The sequence below is a fragment of the Diabrotica undecimpunctata genome, chromosome 7, assembly GCF_040954645.1.
Source record: "Diabrotica undecimpunctata isolate CICGRU chromosome 7, icDiaUnde3, whole genome shotgun sequence".
NCBI classification, from domain to species: Eukaryota; Metazoa; Arthropoda; class Insecta; order Coleoptera; family Chrysomelidae; genus Diabrotica; species Diabrotica undecimpunctata.
In genome coordinates, this window is record NC_092809.1 from 46,974,315 (window position 1) to 46,993,243 (window position 18,929).

General features: G+C 32.3%; 1 protein-coding gene across 2 annotated transcripts in view; it reads right to left on the reverse strand.

Moving 5' to 3' along the window:
- Positions 1–18,929, reverse strand: part of LOC140445292 (D-2-hydroxyglutarate dehydrogenase, mitochondrial-like) — a 210,977-nt gene that overhangs the window by 32,826 nt on the left and 159,222 nt on the right. For both annotated transcript variants that reach the window (XM_072537230.1, XM_072537231.1), the window contains one exon: positions 6,629–6,779. In XM_072537230.1, the coding sequence (XP_072393331.1) occupies positions 6,629–6,779 (151 nt within the window). The remainder of the gene's footprint in view (positions 1–6,628; positions 6,780–18,929) is intronic.

The following is an 18,929-nucleotide window of genomic DNA, read 5'->3' on the forward strand; positions in this document are numbered from 1 at the left end:
ATCGCCCACTCAGTTTGAAAGGCAATACGGAAGCTTAATCGGCCTCAGCTAGACTGGTCAATTTCTCTTGTCAAATATAAGGGGTTAAATTTCTTTGTCAAAAATACAGGAAAGGGTACAATTAGTATAAGCAAGGGCTCAATTAAAAACATTGACAAGCAAAGAAATTATATTGAATATAGTAAATTTTCGTCCTTCCATACAAAAGCTTATAAACACCATAAAGAGGAGAAAAACAGAATACTTCGGCCATATAATTAGAGGACCTAAATACCATCTACTTCGCCTTATAATACAAGGAAAAGTGGAAGGAAAGAGATAAATTGGTCGAAAGAAACTTTCATGGCTGCGTAATATTAGACAATGGTGTGGTTCCACAGTAGAAGAATTATTTCGCGCAGCAGCCGACAGAGAAAGGTTTCAGGAAATTGTAAACATGATGACGGCCAACGTCTGAATACGGACACGGCACCCAAAGAAGAAGATACAAAAGCTTCCCAGCTATTTGAAATTGATATATACAAATAATAACAGCACCTACTGCTCGAGGTAAACCTTTTAAAATCCCTATATCAACTTAATTAAACACAATGCTAGAAAATGCTCAGAATATCGATTAATTAGCCTAATGTGCCACGCTATCAATGTTCAATATTGATACCTTACGCCTTACAGAGATTTCAATCAAAAATCCCCGCATCGTTACCAATGCACTTTGATATTTGAGTGACAGTCACAGGTCACAGTGTAATATCGAGGAGTAGGCTGATTGAGACCTCAGTGCCGTTTGACGGTTCTTGTATTTTTGCAGAACAAGATACCGGTACGTCACGAGTGAGGGGAGTAGGCAGATTGAGACCCCGAACTCGAACGGAACCAAATCTCTCTTGATAATGGCTCCAAAATGGGTGCCGAACGTGTCGAATTTCAAATTCTCAACGCGGTTCTTTCCGAGAACTTAGTAATTTTCATTTACCTGACCGCGGAAATTTATCCGAAGATAATATATATATATATATATATATATATATATATATATATATATATATATATATATATATATATATATATATATATATATATATATATGTTCAGAAGCTATAGCCAGCAGCCCTGGCACTGGACCCGGGTGCAATAGGCCGATAACCTGTTCACCTTAAACTCAGCTATCACGAATGATACGAACAATGAACTAACCGGACGGACCAACGGACAACGACCAAAGCTACGGAATAAGGACTTAATGATGGATTTGCGACTGGGAACCTGGAATGTCCAAACCATGCTGCAGGCAGGCAAAATGCAAAGTATTGCACAGGAACTATTGAAGTACGAAGTAGACATAGCAGCTCTCCAAGAAATCAGATTTAAAGGGCATGGTTGCATAAATAAAAAAGAATACAGTATGTACTACTGTGGAGCAGAAAGACAAGGAGACTTTGGAGTGGGTTTTACGGTAAACCATAAATGACGCAGGTCAGTATTGGGTTTTACTCCAGTTAATGAAAGAATATGCAAAATACGTCTAAGGGGAAAATTTCATAATGTTACAATTATTAATATCCATGCCCCAACAGAAGCAGCAGATGAACTAGTAACCGACCAATTCTATGACCAACTACAAGTAGAATGTGAAAACGCACAGAAGAGAGATGCAGTTATAGTTCTGGGTGATATGAACGCGAAGCTGGGAAAAGAGAAAATATATGCAGAATCCTTTGGTAAGAATAGTTTACATGATATTACCAGCAACAACGGTATGAGAGTGGCACAGTTGGCAATGGCAAACAAACTAAGAGTTGTTAGTACGTGTTTTCCTCATAAAAATATTCATAAAGGAACCTGGATGATACCTGGTACTAATAAATTTAATCAAATTGATCACATATTAATATCTAAGCGGTGGGAAACCTCCGTAACAGATGTTAGAACATATAGAGGCGCAAATTGCGATTCGGACCATTTCTTGGTTATATCGAAGATAAAGTTATGGTGAGAATAGATGGAGATATGACGCAGGCATTTGAGATTGAAAATGGAGTTAGACAAGGGGATGCCTTATCAACAACACTTTTTAATCTAACTTTAGAAGCTGTTGTTAGAAAACTGGATGTAAACGGCTGTATTAATACAAGATCTATGCAAATATGCGCATAGGCGGATGATGTTGCCATAATAAGCCGCAACAAAAGGGTATTGAGCGAAAAAGTTATAGAACTGAAACGAGAAGCTGCTACGTTTGGTCTATATATAAATGAAAGTAAAACAAAATATATGGAGTGCACAAAATCGAATGAACATGAGAATCTGAAGGTAGACAACCATACCTACAAATATGCCTCCACTTTTCCCTACCTAGGCTCCGATCTTACTGTATGGTGTGGAGGCCTGGACGCTGACGGAGACGCTCACGAGAAAACTAGAAGCATTCGAAATGTGGGTGTACCGACGCATTCTTCGTATATCCTGGACCGAACATGTCACCAACACAGAGGTAATCCAAAGAATCGGAAAGGAGAAAGAAATCGTGAACACAATTAAACAAAGAAAGCTTGAATATCTAGGCCACATATTGAGACACGATAAGTACCGTCTACTGCAATTGATTGTCCAGGGAAAAATAGACAGTAAGCGAGGGCCAGGCAGGAGAAGACACTCGTGGCTCCAAAATCTGAGGAAGTGGTTCGGGCTCACATCGGTCGAACTATTCAGAAGCGCCGCAAATAAGATCAGAATTGCCATGTTAATAGCCAACGTTCGCAACGGACAGGGCACTTGAAGAAGAAGAAGGCTCAATAATAAATGACAACAACAACATCAGTCAAGAAATACAAGCACGGATTCTTAGCGGTAATAAGTGCTTTTATGCATACAAAGACTTAATGAAAAGTAAGTTACTGAATCGTGAGTCTAAGCTGAGAATCTACAAAACAGTAATTAGACCAGTGGTCACATATGGATGTGAAATGTGGACCCTCTCAACCACTGATGAAAATCAATTGAGAATATTTGAGCGCAAAATACTAAGGAAGATATTTGGACCAACCCAATGCAGCGATAGTTCGTGGAGAATTAAAATGAACCACGAGCTGGATGAACTAATGCAGAGCGCAGATATTGTCAGTTTTGTAAAATCACAAAGACTAAACTGGCTTGGTCACCTAGAAAGAATGCCAGATAATCGAGCTGTAAAAGTAGTCCAGAGATGGAAGCCCCAAGGAAACAGGACAAGAGGAAGGCCCCGTAAAAGATGGATACACGACGTAGAGAGGGATCTTAAAACCATGAACATCAGGCAGTGGCGAAGGAAAGTATCCGACAGGGCAGAATGGAAGAACATTGTTAAGCAGGCCAAGACTCACAAAGGGTTGTAGCGCCATTAGAAGAAGAAGAAGATATATATATATATATATATATATATATATATATATATATATATATATATATATATATATATATATATATATAATATATATATATATATATATATATATATATATAATATATATATATATATATATATATATATATATATATATATATATATATATATATTGTGACGATTGGGGTTTATAGAAAATAATTTATAAGTTATATACTACATAATATTAGATATAAAAAAGTATTTGATAATTTTAATGAATTTTATAAAAATATATCTATGTGAGGGCAATTTTTAAGAAATTAGCATATAATAATTGTAAAAAGTTGTATTTTAATGTTGTAAATATATTTAAGTGAGCCATGTGCATAGGCAACCAAAAATACTCTCGAAGTGACAGATAGAAATTAAGAATTATAGGGAATATAAAGTGGGGTTATAATAATATATTGTTTGAAATGTGTATTTTATTAAATTAGAGTGTTAGTTACTAATTTGAATGTTTATTCTGATCTGAAAAGCCTAAATGTCAACAAAATTATCAATGGAACATTAACGAATTCTCCAGAGTGCAGAGTGTGACCATTGTTTACGGTCGAACATTCTGGAATAATGATTATGTCGGTGGATGGAACAGATATTTTTTCGAGAACATCCATATCGAAGAAATAGAACGGGATGGAACATGATCTCTTGCCAGATGATTCTGGAATATCCAAAAAGATATAAATACCCGTGATTTGGATTCAAGATGGAAGTTTTTAGTCAGAAGTCAGGCCAGTTCATTATGAAAGTTAGTAGACACATTTAGTTAGTGAATAGTGAAGTAAATTGTTCAGAATTTTCAAGAAGTCAGTCAGAAAAGTTTAGTAAGAAATATGAAAGTTAGTTGGAGTCAGTGAATCAGGTACAAATAGTCAAATTGTTTAATATAGTGAGTTAAATGAAGATTAAAAATTATGCATATATTTAATGCACATTTATAATTATACACAAATAATTATTGAAGATTATAAAAGTATATTAGAAGAATATTTGATGGACATTGGAAGGAATTAAAATTATATTATGATTGGAGATTAGTATAAATCAACTTATAATAATTGGATATTGGTATATTGAAAAGAAGAATAAATATAAATGGTGTTTGCTGGTTTGGTTGGTGGTGTATAAATGCTGGTGAAGAAAACTATATCTTAAATTGGTAGAAGCTGATAATTGGAAAAAGTAATTTCACAAAAAAACAAGGATAACTGAAGTACGAAGACATTCAGTGGTGATTAGAATCTATATACTTAGTGGAAAACAGTTCATTTAGGCATTCAGTGAAAGAAAGGTACAAAATTTTGTTAATATAATTTAGTTAGTGTCATAACAATTTCAATTTTGAAGATAGTTTGTTTAAATTTAACATTGTCTATAGAATTTAATTAGTTTTATAAGAACATCAATTTAAAGATAGTTTATTTTAAATTTGAAGAGAACCGCGATAAAAACCCTATATTATTAAAAATACTCATTGCTCATCATTCAAACAAAAAACACATCATAACAATATATATATATATATATATATATATATATATATATATATATATATATATATATATATATATATATTATATACCTTTTTCTTGTTGTTTGAAACGTTCTAGACGTTTGGCAGGTTTTTCAGGTAGCTTAGCTTCCTCCGTGGATGTTAGTTGTTGCTCTGGAAACCTCAGAGTCTTGTAACATTATTACCACAAATTGGTCGCATTGCTCCTGTAGTGACCCTTTCCCAAGTTAACACGCTCCTTTTCTAACTTGGCTGCACTGTACTGAAGACGACCAATAGTAAGAAATACGTATATACGGTTGCTTTCCATCTTATACGCATATTTTATTATATTTGTTTCCTTTGTTGCGAGCTATGCCGATACCTTTTACGTTTATTTTACTATTAACTCGCATTAACCTTTTCTTTTATATAAGTATATATATATATATATATATATATATATATATATATATATATATATATATATATATATATATATATATATATATATAAATATAAACTAAGGTACACTCGAAGAGTGGTGGGTTTTTCGGTCAAAGTGGAGAAATAAAAGACAAAGAAGGTGGCTACTTCATCTATTTATTGAAGACGTTTCGCTTTCTGCTCAGAAAGCATCATCAGTTCATCTAAAAAGAACAATATGAAACCAAACATCCATAGAGAAGTTACAATAAAAGTGTGTTACCTTACAAAGACATGTAGCAGTCAATGATGTTAAAAATATGAAAAAGCTTACGAAACTGGACATTCAGAGTTAACGTTGTATAAAACAATTAATTGAAACTTGGTATAGTTTGCAATTTAACAAAATTAGCACAGCAAAAGAACATGTGAATAACATACATGTATATAAAAAAGTTATTATAAAAACTTAAGTAAAAAACATTAAGGTTTATTTTAAAGTGTAAAGAACTAGAAAGATCGTGAGAAAGCACTTCCAACAATTTATTTAATAAATTAGATTTTAATTTTAACTTTAGGTAACATTATAAGTTATTTAAGATTAATATAGTAATAAAGATTTATAAAGAAAGATAATAAACTTTATTACTATATTAATCTTAAATAACTTATAATGTTACGTAAAGTTAAAATTAAAATCTAATTTATTAAATAAATTGTTGGAAGTGCTTTCTCATGATCTTTCTAGTTCTTTACACTTTAAAATAAACCTTAATGTTTTTTACTTAAGTTTTTATAATAACTTTTTTATATACATGTATGTTTATCACATGTTCTTTTGCTGTGGTAATTTTGTTAAATTGTAAACTATACCAAGTTTCAATTAATTGTTTTATACAACGTTAACTCTGAATGTCCAGTTTCATAAGCTTTTTCATATTTTTAACATCATTGACTGCTACATGTCTTTGTAAGGTAACACACTTTGATTGTAACTTCTCTATGGATGTTTGGTTTCATATTGTTCTTTTTAGATGAACTGAGGATGCTTTCTGAGCAGAAAGCGAAACGTCTTCAATAAATAGATGAAGTAGCCACCTTCTTTGTCTTTTATTTCTCCACTTTGACCGAAAAACCCACCACTCTTCGAGTGTACCTTAGTTTATTTTGGACTGACGGTCGTACTCCTTTTCTCGATATATATATATATATATATATATATATATATATATATATATATATATATATATATATATATATATATAATAAAATATCACACCTACCTCTTACTCCTTTGATCCAGTCGACGTTAAAGGCCTCGCATTCGTCACTATCCGTGATGACTCGATTGGGTCCGAGAAGATCCTTGAAGAATCCCACATGCTGTTGGTCTAAGTTGGCGTACTCTCCCCTTTTCACGTGTGGGTATCGATCCTGTAATGAGAATTTCGGTCGTTTCTTTGTGCTTTGTACTTTCATTATATTGCATGGGCGGACACAAAATAATTTTTGGTATTATTCGGGATTTAATATATTTTATGTCATACTAGTTTAATATGGTGTTTTTATTGCTTAGTTACCAATTACATACTAGTATAGTTTATGCCAGTGCGGGCATAAAGTACACTTTATGACCCCACAGACATAAAGACAAAAAAAAATTGATAACTTCTTAACAACATTTATTATAAAAGTTACAAAATATAGAATTAAATTATTATAACTGCATAACATTATTTAGTAGAATTTGCATGAAACTGACAATTCTTGGAAAATCCGGTGATAAATAGATCTGACATTTTCACTTTTTAGGTTTGACAGTCGCAGATGTTCATTCATTACCTATATGTTTGTATGCACCGTGGGCATTAATAGATGTGTATACCCTCGGGCGACTTACAAACACTCGGGCAAGAGGCCCTCGTGTTTGCAAGACAGTCGCCCTCGGGTATAAACATCTATTTAATGCCCTTGGTACATAAATAACTATTTTAAATTAATTTTCATAGTATTTACATTTTTTAGATATTACATTTATTTGTTACAATAATGTACTTTCTTATTATATACCTACTCGCACAAGATATTCTCAAATATTTATTAAATAAATGATTTAAAAATTTGTTGTCTCTCGTGTTGCAGTAATTGTGATAAACAAATAATGTGGGTACATGCATAATATGTTTAAGTTTATAAAATATCATTAAGAAGCACAAAGTTTCTGAGGAATGATTAAAATTTCAACATAAAAGTTCTCATTGTCAATTATTTCTGATCAGATTTACGTTTGTGTCTGTTTAGACCTTTAAACATAACTTACAGGTTTGTTGTTTGTTATAGAATTTTTCATATAAAAATGATTGCACGTCATTCAAGATTTACGACGTCATAACCCCACAGCGTTGCCAAAACATCAGAATAGTTAGTAAGTGAGGAATTTTTAAAATGTAATTCATATTTATTAAATATATACAAACATATAATATAACAAATATTATAAATATAACAAATATTTACTATTTGTCAAACTGTTATATTAATAGTAAATATACTTAGTTTAAGACTACTGCAACACACTAAAATACTTAAGAAAATATTTTAATTCAAAATGATATATTCTAAATGTTAAACTTACCTCTTTTAGAGTATTAATAGTAAAAACGTCCCGCCATTATTTCTTGTTCAAAATAATCTATCTTATATGAAAGCTTATCAGCTTTCTACAGACTACTTATTTAGTTGTTTTGGCATAGCACAATCACAATACACAACAATAATTAGTTTTTAAAGCTATTAATCTAAATTTAATATGTATTTATAAATAGAATTTATTAATATATAATATATTATGATCAAATTGTGTAAGAAATCAAAACATAAACAAAATTCTTACTCTAAAAAATCGGCAATACTTTAAACCATTTTGCCACACGCTGAACTGTCATTAAAATTTGAAGTATTCCCGTATCAGTTGCGTACAATTGTCTAATCTATTTAATTAAAATTATTATTTTGTGGAATATTAGACTTAAAGAGTTATTTTATAAAATTTATATTATTAATAATAACAAACGTTTTTGGTTATTTAATCAATATACCCTAATTCTAAAATTCCCAATATAATAATGATTACATTTTTCTGATTATTACACCATGTTGACGCCTATGAAAGATCGAGCAGATCCATATGGGTTTCTTATTATTAGCTGTGGTAGGAAAATTTGAACTCTAAGGTTGACGTTCTGGAAATTTTAAATATAAGTGACGTCACTTTATATAAATTGTGACGTGCAACGTTTTTACTTTGAAAAATGGTATAGTTCTATTCTAATAACGGCAAAAACAATATTAACCCTTAACTACCATGGCCAAAAATAGTAACATTTGTACCATGGCAGGGTCAAATTTAACCGCCCATTGTTTTTTGTATCAAAAAATATTCTTTTTTTAACTTGTTTTATTTTAAATTATTTTGTTGACAGCTACTTTTACATTTATATAAAAATAAACGAATTTGGTTAATTAGATATAACTTTATTTAAAAAAAAAAAACTTTTGTATTCAGTCAAATTAACATAGCTATGCCTTTCTCGAATTATAAGAAAAATAATAACAATGTGCAGTTTTTTTATATCCAATGGTGAAATCTAGGTATCATAGCTCCTACCTAAAATAAAAAAAAATCGATTTAGATTTCGTATCTCAAAAATGACAAGCATGATTTTACCTTAATTTTCAACAAAGCTTATGCATAACGTCTGTATGCGGGAATGATTTTTGCAAATAAAATCTCGACGTTTATCGCACGATGAGCTTTCTTTCTTTTGGTTTTTGGAATATGGACATATTTTACACCTTCCCCTCTTTTTTCGTCGTTGTGGCTCTGGATTTGCGGCAGGCATTGGTTCCTGAAGTCCGGAAACTTTAAAAATGGCACTACGAATTTCTCTCGGTAAACAAGTTCGTTGAGCTCTACGAGTTAAATGGGCCTTAATAAGTTCTTGACCTAAAGTGGTTAGAAACAATCTTCTTTCCATTATTTGATTTTGCTGAACTCCATTAAAAATTACGTTAGCATTTAATCCTGCAATGTCCAAAATGCGAAACCATATTACTTGAGGCCATCTATGAGTTCTTCTGCCAGTTTTATAGCATGCACATTTCTTATCCAATGAATCCACCCCATCTTTTGTCTCGTTGTAAAAATTTATAATCTCTGGCTTTCCATTAACCATTGTATTGGAATGATGCATAGTTGACACTAACAACACTGCACGATTTTTCTTAGGAACAAAAGATACAAGGCTCTCGCAATTATCTGCTGTTATGTTTCTATTTGTACCAGAAATTGGTGGAATAAGTGTCAAAACATCTAGAGTGGGGATGGATAACTTTTTTGGATTTGCTCTGCGTGTATCTTTTCCAATATATATAAAACCAATTAGCAAATAATGTGTCTTAGAGTCTACCAAACACTGCATTTTCAGACCGTATTTGTCTGGCTTATTTTTGAGATACATCCTGAATTGGCACCTTCCTCTAAATGCAATAAGCATTTCATCTATTGTGAGATATTCACCACAGCTATAATTGGACTGGCAATTAATTATAAACATATTAAAAATATTGGATATAGTTGCCAGTTTATCTCCGTGCGCAATACGTTCTTGTCTAGGAGCTGGGTCATCAAAACAAAGGCTTTCAAGCAAAAAATAAAATCGGTTTAGTGACATGGTTGCTCGAAATATATCACGTCCAGTACCATTCGTAGCAAATAAAGACCTTAAATCTTCATTATTGGATTTAAATACCCCAGCTAAATATAATAAGCCTAAGAAGGCCTTTAATTCAATTATGTCAAGATGATTGGTATATTGACACGATAAATTGTGTAAATTATATTTAGAAGCCATATTAGTTATTCGTTCATTGGTTTTCTCAAGAATTTCTTGCAATATATCGTGGCTAATAATACATTCCCAAGCATCAACTGGTTTCTCTGGCATACTAGCTCGAGCTTTTCCAATAACACCAGGTAAATGACTAATTAAATTATGCTTACGTGTACGAGAAAAGGTGGGAGAAGTTTTAGACCACTTGTACCTATTTTTGCCATAAAACACATCCCTTGAGTCAGCTATATCACTTTCTTCACCAGAATATTCACTACCAGTTTCGGAATTATTAATTTGCCAATTTTTTTCGTCATCATCGTCCCATTCCTTTTCACTGTCTGTTTCGTGATCACTGTGTTCACTAGCCTGGTCTAAAAACTCACTGTCACTATCTAGTCCATTGTCCATAATTTTTTGTCCCTCCTCTTCAAGTTCTTTCTGTGTCAGAGGACGTTTATTGCGACTACATCCCGCCATTTCAAATTACTCGTTAATTGCACTAGAAACACTTATACCATAAGCGGGTCAAAATTGACCCTATGCGTGTCTAACTCTGCAGTAGTAACCGATAAACTAACGGAATTTTCGTAGATCGATAAATTACCTACCGGTCGAAGATTAGCAGAAAGCGCGCAATGCTCAATCTATGTTTCGGTAGCGAAACTTGGCATTAAAAACGCGGGGGGTCAATTTTGACCCCGCCATGGTACTTAAGAGTTAAGTGATATCGTGCAATAAAAATGACACAAACGTATAATTTAATTCCTGTAAAATTTAAGTGTCTTTTATAAGTGCATTTGAAGATGGTAATTTTAAATCTTAAAACTTCAAATTAAACTTATTTTACATGCGTTGGATTTTAATTTAATTCAATGCCAAACCTTATATTAGAAATATAATTGGTAAATAAGAGAATGTAAATGTTATCGTAATCCAATAGATATTTACTGTTTCTAACTTTGTGTAAAAAATGCAAATGTTTCAAAGCGAAAAAAGTAAATACACAGTTCATATTTTTCAATTCAGTAGTATTGCTGACGCCGTTTGTAATGTAGTTTGAGACCCGACCTGAATCAACTGTACGTGTATTAAGTCTGATAATAAATTAAAAGTTCAATACGTTCAATTCAGTTGGGTTATTGTAGCGGGAGCCTAGTCTAAACCTAGAGAAAGTCTTACATCATGACAAGAGTTAGAGAAGCAACGATTTATTCTTTTTGAAACAACGAAAGCAAGGAACTATAAAAGAAACGCCGAAAAAACCTACTTTGGAAAGACTTTTCTTCTTCTTCTTCCTATGCCGTCCCCATTAACGGAGGTTGGCGACCACATTTGTAAAAGCTTCTCTGTCTTTTGCAACGTGGAATAATTCGTCTACAGTCATGTTTGTCCAGTCTCGAATATTTCGCAGCCTTTATAAAGACTTTTAGAAGACATTAATAGTGACGGAATTTTGCCAAATATAACAAGTCACAATTTATGAAAAATTTTGCATGAATTAGAGTTTGTTTGGGAAAAGCACGATAGAAAATCACATATCAAGAAAGTTATCATATATTATAAGAACACAATCAATTTCAAAGCCCTCTTTGCGTGGATAACTGTATACGCAAATAAAACATAACATGCAATTAAATAAATACCAAAAAGAAAAAACAGATTTTACTGTTTCGTTAATTCATTCCGATTTAAACATGTTTAATAGAGACCTGCACACAATTATTATTTATTTTTAAATATGTAATAAAGAATCATTAAATATGTATATCAACATATATAACAAAAGATTGAAAAAAATAACGTCTATATCCAGTCTCTCGTATTATTGTGTAACTTTCTTAATTGGAAAGTACCACCACTGGAATCGGCTGACATTATAAGGACAAGTACTCACAATAAAGGTCTCACTATATTAGGACCCACTTTGTTTCTTATTTATCTGAACAATTTATGTCACTATACGTTTCCTTTAAAATGTGTATACTTTGCAGACTCTTACTTACAACTCTCATTAATACTAATATGAATCAACAAAATTTAAAAATTTAAATATGATAGTGATACTCATAAAGCAAAAAGCTGGTTTTTGTATAATTGACTGAAGCTAGATGAAAACAAAAATCAGAATTTGATTTTTAGTTTCAATTGGAAGTATTACTTAAGTTCTAAACTTGCCACATGTATATTTTAAATACGCTAATTAGATTATATGATTTCTAAAAGTACCCTTAGAATGTACTACTTTGCACTATTCCATAGCCATGTATAGTACGTAATAACTGGATGGTTCTTGCCACGCAGAAAGAAATTTTAAACTACAAAAAAGACATAAACTCCAACCGCCATGACCACGTTACAATAGTTTTGTGTACATAGGTATAACTTTTTGCCAGATGAAGTAAAAAGTCTTCACTTATTATCGTTTAAGCTCAAAATCAAATCACACTTTTTAAAACATTGTTTCTATTCAAAAACAGAGTACCTAAGTACAACTTTTAAACAATAGCACTAGTTTGGTCAGGGTATTTGCCTATTATGACAATATTTCATGTTTTTATAGTTTTATTTAGTGTTTGTTGTTTCTTAAATTGTTAGTACTAAATATCTGTTTGTAATATTTAAATTCGAAAAATTTTACTTAAATTTTATAATGTATGTATGTAATTATTGTCACTATTCCTTTGACTTGTCAAAAACAAAACTATTTTTGTAAACGACCAAATAATTGAGTTGTAAGACAGATCAATGGAATGTTGACCTTCGGTGCCGTCAAATTACACTTGAATACAAAGGCTTCAGATATGAGAGGAACTGTGATTAAAACCTGGGCTAGACTGGGGCTTAAACTTATAATAAACTTGTACTAACACTGGACTTCCAACGGGATCCTTAAGTATACTTAGGTTACCTACTTAAAATTACCTGAGATACATTTGAACTCTCTTTGGTAATCTAATCAGGGCGAGCCTCGGATTAACTCAGACAAACTGGGACTTTAATTAGATGGAAAAAATACAAAGTCAAATAGGCGAATAAACATAAGATAAAAATATAAAGAATACAAAAAGATACAAAAAATATCTTACTCTTTGACAGGGGTCTCGAAAACACAAATAGATCTTCACTTACATCTGGCACAGCAGAAAATGAAATAGAAATGAAAAGGTATTCCTTTTTATAGAAAAATATTTACATAGAAAATATATCGTCACTTCGTTTGTGGCTGATTGGGATATTTTTTGGTAAATCCTTTACATGGATTGTTAGTTAGCAACAGCTGATCGAGCATTCCATTGTATTATTTTGAGTTTAGCTATGAAAGTAATTAGACTAGTTATTTTTTTAAAATATTATCTAAAACATTATTAATACCTTTTTATAACTTATTGATATCAATTGATTTTGTCTGTTCTAAACAATTAATATTTTGAATAAAATCTGAGAAAAGAATTACTAAAGAATCTACTAATTTATTTTTATTATTGTCTACATTTGAAAAACTTTCCTTGTTTAAGGGTGGTAAAGGTTGAGATGGTCCAAATCTGAAAGGGATGTGAGGAGATGTAGGATATTCCGAAGTTGGAGATGATACTTTTCTTTTTTTATTTTCCCTATAATCAGTGCTTGATTTACTACAACTTGGTTGACTAATATTTTTGGTTTTCTGTAAATGAGGCCTCAATAGGTTGGAATAAGCAGGTATATTAACTTCAGATGTGTTAGTTAATTTTGGAAATTATTTATTTGAATTTGACAATATTTCAAATCTGTTATTACAAATAAGACCAGAAAAAGAAGAATCGTTCAAATTTTTGGCCTCCAAATATGAAATTTTATGTTGAATCATGATATTTTTTATTTTTTTTTTGATGTTCGAAAAAAGGACAGTTTTTAGAGATCGATATATGCTTATCACTTTTACAGTGTATGCAATACATTTTTTTTCATCACATGTATGTGTATCAGTTTTAATTTCTCCACATCGGATGCAGTATTCCTGTGTACCTTTACATTGTCTAGAAATGTGTCCAAATTTGAGGCATTTATAACATTGTGTAACTTTACCTAACAATGTTTCAACTTGAAAATATACATAATTAATTACAAAATAGTTTGGCAAACAATTGCCTTCAAATGTAATTATAACATTACGTCTATGTACATATTCTGTATTTCCATCATTTTCTATTTTCCTGTGCATTCTTTTAATATCAATAATTTGTGAACTAGAGGTCATATATTTTTTCAAATATTCAATGTTATATTTTGTATCGACATCACGTATCAGCCCTTTGATTTCTAAGAGGTGATTGGGAATGTACGCCTTTAAATTATCGTCTTTTAAATGACTATTACTGACTAATTTATTTGCATCCAAAATAGACAAAAACAGCCTTCTCAACTTTTTAATAACCGAAGATATTGATATAGCTTTAATAAGTGAAACCTGGTTTAAGCGGGATGTTGTTTATAGTTATAGAGGTTATAATGTAATACGCGAAGATCGGTATGACGGCTATTCCGGAGTTGCTATTTTAATTAAAAGTGGTATTCCGTTTGAAAACATAAAAATTTTAAAAAATTATAATAAAGAATTGCTTGCTTGTGGTATTAAAATCAACTATAACAAAAGTCATTTAACTTTACTCTCTGTATATAGGTGTCCGAAAGCTAAAACTAACACCGAAGATTGGGATAAGTTATTTTCTCAATTAAAACACCCTTGTATCATTGGAGGAGCTATGAATGCACATAATTCTCTGTGGGGCTCATCTAAAAATGATAAAACAGAATTCAGAATCTAGATTATGTGGTAATGAATAATGGACAACCAACTTGCCAAACGAGACCAGGAAACACAGATTCCGTGATTGATGTCACATTTTGCTAACCTTCTACTCTTTGATAAAATTTCGTGGTCTGTAGATACTGATACTTTGGGATCAAATCACTTCGTTATAAGGGTTGTAATCGATATCTTGGGAACTGATGCGAATATCATTTATCCCAGTAGTAAGTGGAACATTAAAAAAGTCAATTGGACATTATACTCTCAGTTAATTGAAACCTTATTAACTAACAACCCTTACGCCTACTCAGACACGCAAGAAAAATATAATTTCCTTATTGAGTGTATTAATGAAGCTTCTAAACAATTAATTTGCCAATATAAATCATTTAAATGTAAACGTACTCCCCCTCCGTGGTGGGATTCGGAATGTGATGAATCCGTTGTGGAAAGAAAGAAAGCATTAGTAAACTACAAAAAAAATCCTTCTCCAGAAAATTTTTGTAAATGCAAAGAAGTGAATGCTAGTGTCAAAAAAGTCCTGAAATTAAAGGCCAAACAAAGTTGAGTTGAATGGTGTTCAAAATTAAATAAACAAACTCCATCTAGTTTTATTTGGAACCAAGCAAGGAAAATGAACAGGAAAAAAGTTAACTTTCCACTGCCTCTAAGTAACTCATGGGTAGACGACTTTTTTGATAAAATAGCTCCACCTTACGTAAATAACCAGATAGATGTAATGCCATCTGAAACTCTCTCATCTGATCAGAATCATTTTCTCTTAACACCTTTTTCAAGAGCTGAATTAGAGTTTGCCCTTGATAATCGCGTTAGTACCTCACCAGGATATGATGCAGTCAAATATCCTATGATACAAAATTTGCCAGATAACGCAAAAGAATTACTTTTAAATATATTTAACTAGATAATTATTGAGGGTAACGGCATAATCGATTTTAAGCATATTATAGTTGTCCCTATTCCCAAACCGGGAAAAAACCATAAATTAGCTGAAGCTTACCGACCTATATCATTATTATCATGTATATTGAAGACTCTTGAACAGATGATTAAAATTAGGTTAGATTGGTGGCTAAGGGATCAAAGTCCCTTACCCGCTAACCAACATGGCTTTAAGAAAGGTTATGGAACTTTAGATTCCTTAACAACTCTTGTTGTAGACATTCAGAATAGTTTTTCCAGGAACAGTTATGTACCTGCTTTATTTTTAGACATCGAAGGTGCTTACGACTCGGTATCTCTTGCAATTCTCCAAGAAAAAATGATTAAATTTTTTCATATTCCAGCACAGTTTTCTTCTAACGTTGTGAACCTGTACACAAATAGGATAATTTATTTAAAAGACAATCATACTCTTATAGGACCTAGACTTAATAACAAAGGATTACCTCAGGGCTCCGTTTTGAGTCCTATTTTGTTTAACATGTACACAGCAGATCTACACGACATCACTATTACTAATATTGCATTTAATATTGTACAATATGCTAACGATTTCTGTTTGTATACAGAACACAAAAAATATCAGCAATCCATTAAAAACCTGAATGAAGTGTACGGATTCCATCAAAAATGGTTTATAGAAAATGGTTTCGAATTATCCTGCAGTAAATCACAAGTTTGTTTATTTACCAAACATAACTTTCCTAATGCCAGTACAATCAATTTAGGTGGCACCAATTTTCCCTTAAAAACACAATTAAATATCTGGGAATGATACTCGACCAGAAATTGACCTGGAAGTTACATATTGATGACATGTTGAACAGATGCAATAAATATCAATTGAATGAACAAATAATTGTTTAAATGGTTATCTAAAATAAGATATAGACTTAATACTAATTCTTCATCCAATCCTACTCTACATCTATATCAATCTCCTCTAAACCTGTCCTAACACTAGTTGTTACTCCCTCATACAAGTCTCTCACAATATTCACATACTCTTATAATTACTACTTTAATATTGAGTGTTCACAACAAAATCTTTCGTGGGACTCGATCATATGCTTCCACAAGATCGATCGTAGTAGTTTAGTTTAGTACTTTCACAAAAATATCGATTAGTAGTTTTTCGCTACGCCAATGGAAGGTGAAAAGCGTGTTAGAAGACTAATGGAGGCAATTGTATTAAGAGTGCGTGGGGTTTTGGATTTCGGAAGGGTTCATGCGGAAAAATATAACAAGGAATAATAAAAGCGAACGAGCCGTTGTTGAAAGTAGGTTTCTGATAGTTAACGGGGCGTGTGCGCGACGTTGTTGAAAACTTTGACATTTAACACATTGACAATGCCAAAATACTATTATACTCGATTTGGAAATGTGTTGCGATAGCCCAGTTTTTAGGACAGAAGATTACGACGGTCAATTGTTACAATTATCTCGAGCTGTATGTGAAGCAGGACTAGCATTCCGTAAATACAAGAATAATAGGACATTAAGACTAACACAATTCGTAGAACACAAACTCGAGCATTTTACAGGAAAGAAAGAGAAACTACAAATAATATATTTATTTTAAGAAACAATAGGAAAGAGTAGAGACAGGGGAGAAATCGTACAGGGTATTAATGGAGGTCATACTTGATCTCCTTCCATTACATATATGGATGGGGAAGGAGGCGAAGGTAGGAGAATTCAGAAGGCGGCTAAAACAGCAGAAAGCAGGCCAAAGGATACTGGGATCAAATCTGGAGAAATAATTAAAAATCACTAGAGTTAGTAATGGTACCAGATAGAATGCAATCTAAATATAATTTCGAAAAGCCGGTTACCGTCCTCTTTCCAGGAACGGCCGAATGAGAATCGAATAAAATGAATCTTATAATGGCAGATCAATGATGTTATGCAGAGGGCAGCCGAGAAAGAAGTTGGAGCTGGAGTATACGGAGGGACAAGCGGAAATTTATGCTACAGAGATGTGCCTGCAGGAACTAAAACAAAAGAGCTGTACTGGAAAAAAGTAATAAAGGAAAAAGTAATAAAGGAAGTTTACTCTGGATGCCTCGACATACAAGTATTAAAGGAAACGAAAAAGTGAACCTCCTTGACAGGCGAGGGGCAAAAGAAACATTTATAGGCCTAGAACCTTTCGTTGATCAAAGACAACCAGAAACAAAACAAAGATCTACTAGATAGGAATAGAAATGATCAGCGAATCCTCATAGGTCTTCCTAATTGGACACTGTCGCCTCAAGGGGCACATGAACAAAGTCGGACTGACAAAAAGTACGAATTGCAGATTCTATCAGGCTGATGACGAGAAGGCGGAATACGTTCTGTGCAACCGCTCAGGGTTGGATAGGATGAGGCTCACTACATTAGAGCATTATCAACTCGAGCCCTACGACTTCGTAGAAGTGTCACCTAAGGCTATAATAAATAGACTTTATTAAAAAGGCTGGGCGGAAGGGACAATAACGTAGAGGTGAGCCACAATAAAACTCCTATGTCGAGTGGAAGGGTGCCCACTCGTATTGAACCTAAACTAACCTAATAAAGAAACTTTTGATGGGATAGATAGAAAGATACTTTGGAATTGCCTTAGAGGCTTAAAGATGTCGGAATACTTGCTGTAAATTATGAAAGTACGACAAAACAAGAAACTAAATAAGCAGGCAGAACTTACACCAAGAACTCATAATAAAAGTTATTGAAAGAAACGAATTAGGGTGGTATGGCTCTACGTATGGAGGAAATTAGATTGGTCAAAAGAATTTTTGGTACGGCAGATATTCAAGATCAAAGAGAAAGGAGGAAAATCGATAGAAGAAATTAAACATTTATCAACGGACAGGAAAAATGGAAAGAATGGATAAAATAATAGCTAAAAGCAGCTTCAATGTCTTTTATAGGGCTTGAGAAGAAGCTGAAACA